General features: G+C 41.6%; 1 protein-coding gene and 1 pseudogene across 1 annotated transcript in view; one reads left to right on the top strand and one right to left on the bottom strand.

Annotated features, from left to right (window-relative positions):
• The window catches only part of Rnf214 (ring finger protein 214), a 40722-nt gene that overhangs the window by 5744 nt on the left and 25288 nt on the right, over window positions 1-9690 (top strand). The window contains exon 4 of the mRNA XM_031345071.1: window positions 6231-6370. Within this exon, the coding sequence (XP_031200931.1) occupies window positions 6231-6370 (140 nt within the window). The remainder of the gene's footprint in view (window positions 1-6230; window positions 6371-9690) is intronic.
• On the bottom strand, window positions 4532-5339 carry LOC116073281 (annotated as a pseudogene).

Genomic DNA, 9690 nt, shown 5'->3' with positions numbered 1-9690 from the left:
CAGAAATCCACCTGCCTCTGCCTCCCAAGTGCTGGGATTAAAGGTGTGCACCACCACTGCCCAGCCAATAGTTTCTTTAAAAAGAAAGAAAATCCGAGGCCAGCCTGGTTACAAAGTGAGTTCCAGGACAGCCAGGGCTACCCAAAGAAACCCTGTCTCGGAAAAAAAAAAAGAAAGAAAGAAAGAGAGAAAGAAAGAAAGAGAGAAAGAAAGAAAAAGAAAATCGGGGCTGGATAGATGGCTCAGTGGTTAAGAGCATTGACTGCGCTTCCAAAGGTCCTGAGTTCAATTTTCAACAACCACATGGTGGTTCACAACCATCTGTAATGGGTCTGATACCTTCTACTGATGTATCTAAAGACAGTTATAGTGTACTCATATATGTAAAATAAATGAATCTTCAAAAAAAGAAAGAAAGAAAATCAGTATTTCTTGGGTTTGTTTTATTTTTGAGACTACAGACTCTGTAGCTCAAGCTAGCCTTGAACTCTAGATCCTCCTGCGTAGACTACCATGTCAGGGTTATCAAGTTTTAAGAAGGCTGGAGAGATGACTTAGTTACTTAGAGATGGTTTTGCTGCCCTTGAAGAGAAGGGACGCAGCACATTCTTCTGGACTCTGTGGATACCTGCACTCACATGAGCACAGACATACATATACAGATAACTTTTTTTTTAATCTTCAAAGAAACTTCAAGTAAAAAAAAAAAGCATTGAGGGCATGTTGTCTACACTCTTCTCTTTTACTTTAGAGACAAAAAGATTATTTACTTAAAATATTTTGTTGACTTTATTGACTAGTGAACACTTATATAGTCTTTCTGTTATCATGTAAAAATTAGTTTCATTTAGGTTAAATCTACATCTAAAAACTGGAAAAAATAAAGTAGAAAAGTAAAAGCTTCAAATGCAAGAAAAAGATATACTAAGTAGTCCAAAGAGTGTTGTCGTGGGGAGGTAAAGTGAAGCTTTGCGGGCTGTGAGCTGTCATGCTCATTTTGGAAACATGGGAAGACCTAGGAATTAAAATTGTAAATACATAGTAAATAATTTGATCACACAGTCTTATTGGGAGTTCATTCTACAGATGCAAACTTGTGTATGAATGTGTGGACATTGAGAATATTTATTGCATTGTTACTTAATATCTTCAGTGGCACATTTCTAAAATCCAGCACTCTGATGCAAAGGTAGGAAGATCAGGAGTTCAAAGGTTATCTTCAGGTACATAATGAGAATGAAGCCAGTCTGGGTTACAGGCTGGCTCAACCACCTTTAGATTAGGTTGGAAAAGTAGCTTCAAAAAAGTTTCTGTCAATCTGATGCACTTTTAATAGAATGGTTGAGTAGCCTGGAAATATCCATATGATTTAGTTATGTCTATAGTTATTGACATAATATGGTTATGCTGAATGGAAGAAAACCAAGATGCAAAATGAATATTAAGTGGCCTCACTAGAAATGGAAAAATGGGCCAAGAATATAGCTTAGAAGTAGTGTGTGTGGTTTGTGTGAACTTCTAGCACCACCCAAACAACAATGAACAAACTGAAAACATTACCCAAATCCCTTAGCACAGAGATTACCTTTATGCACAGATAAAAGGGCTAATTGTCACAGGTGATGAACTTTGTATTATAGTCTTTTTTTTCCCCCTTTGGTTTTCTGAGATAGGGTTTCTCTGTATAGTCCTGGCTGTCTTGGAACTCACTCTGTAGACCAGGCTGGCCTTGAACTCAGAAATCCACCTGCCTCTGCCTCCCAAGTGCTAGGACTAAAGGTGTGCGCCACTACTTGGCTTTTTTTTGTTTTTTTGAGACAGGGTTTCTCTGTATAGCCCTGGATGTCCTAGAACTCACTCTGTAGACCAGGCTGGCCTGGACTCAGAAATCCACTTGTCTCTGCCTCCCAAGTGCTGGGTTAAAGGCGTGCGCCATCACACTGCTAGGCTGTATTGTACAGTCTTATGAATGTACTCATATGTATTTATTCCTATTGTTATACAGTAAGACTGCAAATGTCTTAGCGTTACTATTGCTGTGATGAAACACCATGACCAAGAGCAAGTTGGGAAGGAAAGGGGTTTATTCAGCTTACACTTTCATATTGCTGTTCATCACTAAAGGAAGTCAGAACAGAAACTCCCACAGGACATGAGTCTGGAGGCAGGAGCTGCTTACTTTCTTGCCCTACATGGCTGCTCAGCCTGTTTTTCTCTCTTTCTTCTTCTTTTTTTTTTTTTTTTTTTTTTTGAGGCAGGGCTTCTCTATATAGCCCTGGCTATCCTAAAACACACTCTGTAGACCAGGCTGGCTTTGAATTCATAGAGATCTTCCTGCCTCTGTCTCCTGAGTGTTGGGATTAAAGGCATGTGCCACCACCACTAGGTGATCAGTCTACTTTCTTGTAGCACCTAGGACTACCAGCCCGGGGGTGGGTGGCACCATTCACAATGGGCCAGGTACTTCCCCACTAATCACTAATTAGGAAAATGTTTTACAGGCCTGCCTATAATCTGATATTATGGATGCAGTGTCTTAATTGACATTGCCTCCTCTCAGATGACTAGTTCGTGTCAAGTTGACGTAAAACTATCCAGCACAGCAAACAAACAGGAAACTGTAATTACAATGAAAGCAGAACTATAATAAAACAAGAGCATATTTGTTGGGTGTAGCAAACTCTAGCCTGAAACAAGGATTTCTTTCTCAGTATCGTTGACAGGTGTTTGTTCAGTCTTTGTTGGAGCGTCAGTAATAGGGAGCATAGTGCTACACAAGCTAGGACATTCCATTTTTCAGTTCCACTATGTGTGTGTTCTTGTGTATACACACAAGTATGCATGCAGATATGTGCGCATGTGTGTGGAGGTCAACAGTCAACCTTGAGGTATCATTCCTTAGGCACTATCCACTTGTGATTTGAGAAAAAGAATCTCTCATTTGGACCTAGAGCTAGGCTGGCTGTTCAGCAGGCTCCAGGGATAGCCTTTCTAGATCCCAGAGTACAAGGGCATGCCATCACACCCAGTTATTTTATGGGGGTTCTAGGAATCAAACTCATTATCATGTTTATATATGGCAAGTACTTTACTGACTGAGCTCTCCCCAATCCCACATCCCATTTTTTAAAAGTTATTTTATGTATATGAGTGTCTCACCTTTATGTCTGTGTACCACTTGTATTGAGTGCCCTGGAAGGCCAGAAAAGGCCATCAAATCCCCTGGAACCCGGAGTTATAGACAGTTGTGAGCCATTGTGTGAGTGCTGGGTATTGAACCTGAGTCCTCTGGAAGAATAGCCAGTGCTCTTAAGTGCTAAACTATCTCTCTAGCCCCACATTTTTCTATTTTTCAAAGGTTCTTAGACCTGTCCTGTGGAATCAAAGTCTATGTTCATATAACTTTCTTCCAGAGATTTGACTTTTACATCAGTAGTTTATGAAATTGATTCTTTTTTTCTTAGATTTATTTATTTTATTTATATGAGTACACTGTAGCTGTCTTTAGACACAACAGAAGGGCATCAGATCCCATTACAGATGGTTGTGAGCCACCATGTGGTTGCTGGGAATTGAACTCAGGACATCTGGAAGAACAGTCAGTGCTCTTAACCTCTGAGCCATCTCTCCAGCCCTGACATTGATTCTTTTAGTTCTGTTTGATTCCATTAAGTCAGCATATGTATATATAATCATTGAAATAAACTCTCAGGCTGAGAGTAGTGGCTCCCCATCTGCTCCTAGGGTGCTGAGGGAGGATGCTTGCAGTAAGTTTGAGGCCAGCCTGCTGTGCTACATAGGGATCACAAGGCTAATCTAGGATACATAATAAAAATCATGTTCAAAATACCAAAAATGCCGGGCGGTGGTAGCTCACGCCTTTAATCCCAGCTCTTGGAAGGCAGAGGCAGGTGGATTTCTGAGTTTGAGGCCAGCCTGGTCTACAGAGTGAGTTCCAGGATATCCAGGGCTATAAAGAGAAACCCTGTCTCGAAAACAAAACAAAGCAAAACAAAACAAAAAAATACCAAAAACACTGAGCATGGAAGTGCCTATCGGTTAGTGCAGTTTTAAAAGTGATTTTTTTTATCCCAACTAGCTCCAAAATAATGAGACAGAGACTATAAAATTTATTCAATCAGGCTCTATGGCACAATAGCTGAGCAGTATTAATCTACTTTAATCTTTTTTTTTCCTAAGTAGAAAAGCAGAGAAATATCAAATTCATTTTAATTATAAATGAGACTGTGTTTTAGAAACACTGGTGTATGATTGGCATTTGTCCACAGGAAAGAGTCCTAGAAAAATGCACATCTTACTGCTCAAGGAAAAAAAAATTTTTTCATTGTACAAATATTTTGGAAAAACAGCTTAAATTTATGTAAGAATTAAAAATACAACTTTAATACAGACTGCACATGAGGAGTCCTAGAGCACAGGTTGTCAGGAAGTCCCGGCATTTAGCAGATGGCCTCAAGGCTGCCAACGTCAGGGCTGTTTGCAGCAGAGCTGGATGCTCCCGTCTGTCCACTCAGTGGCTGGCCGATCCTGCCTTGCCGCCAGCAGGTTTCTCGCTCCTTGCCCTCACTCTCCTTGTCCCAGTCCTTCATGCTGGCTCCCATCATGAAATCATGTCATAGAATCTTCCACCCTGGGCTCTTTTCTGATTTCATTTCAGTCTGTCTGGCTTTGGGGTTCTCACTTGTACCGTCCGTTCCTTGAAGAACACTGATGAAATCCTTCTTGGGAACAGTTGCCATCAGCTTAGCCATCAGCTTAGCCCACTTCCGCATGGAGCCTCCTACTTCCTTAACATTTGCGCCAGCATTCCTTTGGTGCTTCTGAATAGTCGCAATCCTCTGACAGTTCCTCTCTGTCTCTTTGGCGTCTGGCTTCACTGTGCACAGCATTTCCCACTCCTGATTCTCATCCAGCTGCGTCCTTTTCTCCAGCCTCCCCTGCTTTAGCTTCTCCTTCTCCTTCTTGAGCTCTTTGTTTTTGGTGAGGATGGTGGCGTTGGTTTTAGGAGTCTTTTTGTTAAGGATTTTTGCAATGGCATCTGCCCAGCCCAAATTAGTCCCAGCACTTGACCCTGCAGCATCTTCATTTTTTTCCTCTCAGGATTCAACATTGTCCTCACTGTCTGCTTCTACAGCTCCATCATCTGAGTAGTCCATCTCTGATTCACCACTTCCTTCTCCATCCGAAGAGTCTCTGACCTCATCTTCTTGCTTCAACATTGCAGCCTTGGCTACCATCTTCATCTTTTTCTTCTTCTTCGGAGAACTTTTAAGCTTTATCACTCAGCTCACACATGAGCCCTGAACGGCCACAGCCATTTTGGCTTGCCAGAGATTTATTTATTGTTGTACATAAGTACACTGTAGCTGTCTTCAGACAGCACCAGAAGAGGGCATCAGATCTCATTTTGGGTGGTTGTGAGCCACCATGTGGTTGCTGGGATTTGAACTCAGCACCTTCCGAAGAACAGTCAGTACTCTTACCCACTGAGCCATCTCCCCAGCCCCTATTTTAATCTTCTAAACTAGTCTGGCTTCCCAACCAAAATCCCCGAGATACTTGCATTTTAGCATTGATCTGGCTCTCTCTGCTCCAGGTGTGTTCTCATGGTGGCTCCTGGACCCTTTTCTCATGGCTGCATTCTCTCTCCTGCCTCTCCCTCTCCCCTCACTGGGATGGGAAGTCTAGCAGTAGTTTCTGATTTGGTCAGCCATTGGCTGACCAGATTTTATTGGTAAATCAGAGAATAAATGGGGAGTATGTTTACATAACATTGAGACAGATTATTAGAAATAGCATTACAGTGCCATGTCAGATTGCAACCAGATATGGGAGAAGTCAGCATTTGAATAATAAAGGATAATCTTTACATAGTATACAATAATACTATGCCTACACATATCTATGTCAGTGGAACTAGATGCAAGGGATCAGGGTTCAAATCCAGCTTTGTCTACATATTGAGTTAAGCCCAGGTTATGTGAGACCCTATCTCAAAACCAAAACAAACCAAAAAAACCTATCAGGCTGGCTGTATATGTAACTCAGTTAAGGAATGCTTACTTAGCATGTACTAGGCTCTTGTTACAAACCCTAGCAACATATACACACACATACAAAGAAACTTTTAGATTGAAACAAAAACCCCAAAACACTAAAAACTAACCTTTCTTTCTTTATTTGCGTAATTGTAATTACATGGGATTTAGGAGATACTAAAGGCCATTCAGGATGTGACCATAAAGAGAGAAGAAACCAAGAAGAAGATAGAGAAAGAAAAGAAGGAGTTCTTGCAGAAGGAGCAGGACCTGAAAGCTGAAATTGAGAAGCTCTGTGAGAAGGGCCGAAGGTAAATGCTTCTGCTGCACATACAATCCTGCGTGCGCGTGTGTTTGTGTGGAAGGGCTAGTTCCATTCCTTTTACATGAGAAAGAAACACATGGCAGAATTTCCCAGTGACTTAGTATTCTCAGTCCCTACGTGATACAAAAGAAAGAAGCTCACAGAGTTGTTACTGCTCTGCAATGATAAGTAAGGGCTGGGGATATAGCTCAGTGGTCCCATCCTGGGCTCAGGCCCCAGCACCTCTTCCCCTAGGTTCCAAGTATGTTCATAATTTTTATTTATATTTTATAACCTATCTGTCTGTGTGTGTGTGTGTGTGTGTGTGTGTGTGTGTGTGTGTGTGAATGCACGTGCGCGTGCACCTATCTATATTTGTCTCTGTGTTCTGGGATTACTACATAGCACTATTTCATGCTCCAGTTTTAGGTATCTTGGGGAATCCAAAATCAGGTTGTTATGCATACACAGCAAATGTTTTGCTGTGATCTTCTCCACAGCCCCACAATCAAAATTTCTGTTATTCTGAAACCTTGCTTTATACCCTGAGGGGCATTTTTTTTCTTCTGTAAACTGAGGTCATGGGAGTGTTTTAATGGTTATGTTGTTCAGCACCACCGGTACACTATTGCCAGTTTTGAAATAATTATCTAGTGATCATGTCCTTTCTTGATACTGTAACAAGAGCAAAATGGGCCTTGAATTTGGTTGCACTCTCAGTTTTCCAAGTTGTTTGAAATCACATGCTTGAAAACTCACAATTGTGAATCCTGTGATAATGTTACTTAAATGCTGTTGACATGCTTTTTATTTATTGAGAAGAACTTGGATGTTGTAAATATGTATGATGCTAAGTAAAAAGTAAGTAGCAAGCTCATTTACTGATTCATTTTCCAAAGTGAGAGACGATAACTCTCATGCAGAGGGCTATCAGGGGGAGGGTCTGGAGAGCAGGCAGTTCTGGTGAGATCTGGTGCATTGTTAGGAGGGTCCGTCCCACTGATCATTCTCAAACAGTTTTGCAGAGTCTTCCCAGCAGAGCATTGTCCTTTGTGTTGATAGTGGTCAGAACAGCTAGCAGCCTACCCAAGTCAACACACTGACTCTGCCTCAGTCTTCACAGCTGATCTGGGGACACGGAGCGTGGGAGATCTTAAAGATCTATAGTTTTGGTCTATAATTTTGTCTAGGTCCTGATTTTCTTTTGCTATGTACTCTCTACTCTTTTTTTTTTTAATATTTCTGTCTTTTTTTTTAAAAGATTTATTTATTATATATAAGTATGCTGTAGCTGTCTTCAGACACAGTAGAAGAGAGGGTATTGGATGCCATTTTACATATGGCTGTGAGCTACCATATGGTTGCTAAGAATTGAACTCAGGACTTCTGGAAGAACAGTCAGTGCTCTTAACTGCTGAGCCACCTCTCCAGCTCCTACTCTCTACTCTTCAAGCACCTCTAACTACCTTCTCTTCTCTCTGATTGAATAGCTAGCTACAAGTAATAATGCTAACAGCTTTACTGAAGATTCTGTTTGTTTGTTTGTTTGTTTTTGTTTTGTTTAAGGTAGGCCCACCATATGTAGCCAATGCTAACCAGGAACTTACTATCTTTCTGTCCTCCTTGCCATTTGCTTGGATTACATCTTGTTAAATTGGCCTCAAATTCACTGTGCAGCAGAAACTGACCTAACTATTGTACTTCCCTCCCACCCCCACCCCCCGGGTTGTTGATAACAAGCATGCTCCATCACTTCTTGTCCGGCTTTTGTTTTAATCTTTGTGCATGTGTCTGTGTAAGTGTGAGTGTGGATCTCAGAGGACAGTGTCAGGTATGTGGACACTGCAGTGCCCAGCTTTTCTATGGGTTCTGGGCATTTGAACTCAGATTGGCAGGCTTGTGTAGAAAGTGTTTGTGTGGTCTTCTTAGGCCCAGGTCCCAGAACTGCTAATTAGTTAAGTGCTAACTGTAATTAGTTAAGTTGTCACTGCTGCTGTCTTGAGGTGCTGGAGCTAGGACCTAGCATTTCCCTTGTGCAAAGTGAGTACTCCTTGGGCTGGTTGTAGGTGGTTGTGACTGGTTGTGTCCACAGCCTTTTTCTCACTTGAGTTCTCTAAACTTTTTTCTTTTTCTATTTACTAGTACACTACATATATTTTAAGTTCCCTTTTTTTGTCCTTGAGAAGTGGGTTCACTGCATAGTCCTGATTTGCCTCAAGGTTTTAGTGAGTGTTTTTCTTAAAGATTCTTGTCCTTGTTGTGTGTGTGTGTGGGGGGGGGGGTCTCGATATAAAGTAAAAGTGGCAAAAATTATAAAACTAATGACTTTATGTGGTCTGAAATTTCAAAGGAGAAGTTGAAGTGATGGCCATAGATTTAGGGAGGAATCGGATGGCAACAAGTGGGAAAAACTTTGCAGGTAGGTGGCCAGCAGACAAGGGGGACAGTGATGGAGGGGTGTGCTATAGTGGAGGAATGAAGCTGATGAAGATCATCATTATATTTGGGGTTCTGAATAGAGAGAGGTTTTCAGGGAGGAGGGGCTGCCGGATGATGTGATTTCACTTTAGATAGCTCACTTAGGTGGTTGGAAATGGGTTCAGGTAGAGGAGATGACCAGGCAAGAGCTATACTACCTGGCTAACTGGAATAAGAGGAGCTGGAGAAACATGGTTTCAGAGGGGTGGGAAAAATGCCATCAACAGGAACTGGAGGGATGGTTAATACCATACAACAGTAGTTAAAAACACTTGTTGCCTGGGCAGTGGTGGCGCATGCCTTTAATCCCAGCACTTGGCAGAGGCAGACGGATTTCTGAGTTCGAGGCCAGCCTGGTCTACAAGAGTGAGTTTCAGGACAGCCAGGGCTACACAGAGAAACCCTGTCTCGAAAAAAATAAACAAAAAAACAAACAAAAAAAGCTACTTGTTGCTCTTGCAGAAGACCAGGCCTATTTCCCAGCACCCACATGGTGGTTCACAACCATCTGTAACTCCAGTTCTAGGGAATCTGAAGCCCTTTTTTGACCAGATACCCACGTAGTGCACATACATTCATGCAGGCAAAACACTTATACACATTACATAAAATAAGTAAGTCTTAAAAAAAACTTTTAAAGTTTCCATGATAAAAATCCTGCTGGTGCGTGTGTGTTATGTGTGCACATTGTTATGTGTATATGCATGCACAGGAAGAAGCCAGAATTGGTTATGTGTGCACATGTGTAATATACACATGCATGCATAGGAAGAAGCCAGAATTGGTTATGTGTGCACATGTGTAATATACACATGCATGCACAGGAAGAAGCCAGAGTTGGTTATGTGT

The sequence above is a fragment of the Mastomys coucha genome, unplaced genomic scaffold, assembly GCF_008632895.1.
Source record: "Mastomys coucha isolate ucsf_1 unplaced genomic scaffold, UCSF_Mcou_1 pScaffold23, whole genome shotgun sequence".
NCBI lineage: Eukaryota > Metazoa > Chordata > Mammalia > Rodentia > Muridae > Mastomys > Mastomys coucha.
Note: the sequence above shows the minus strand (reverse complement) of the source record. Positions and strands in the feature narration are given on the sequence as shown.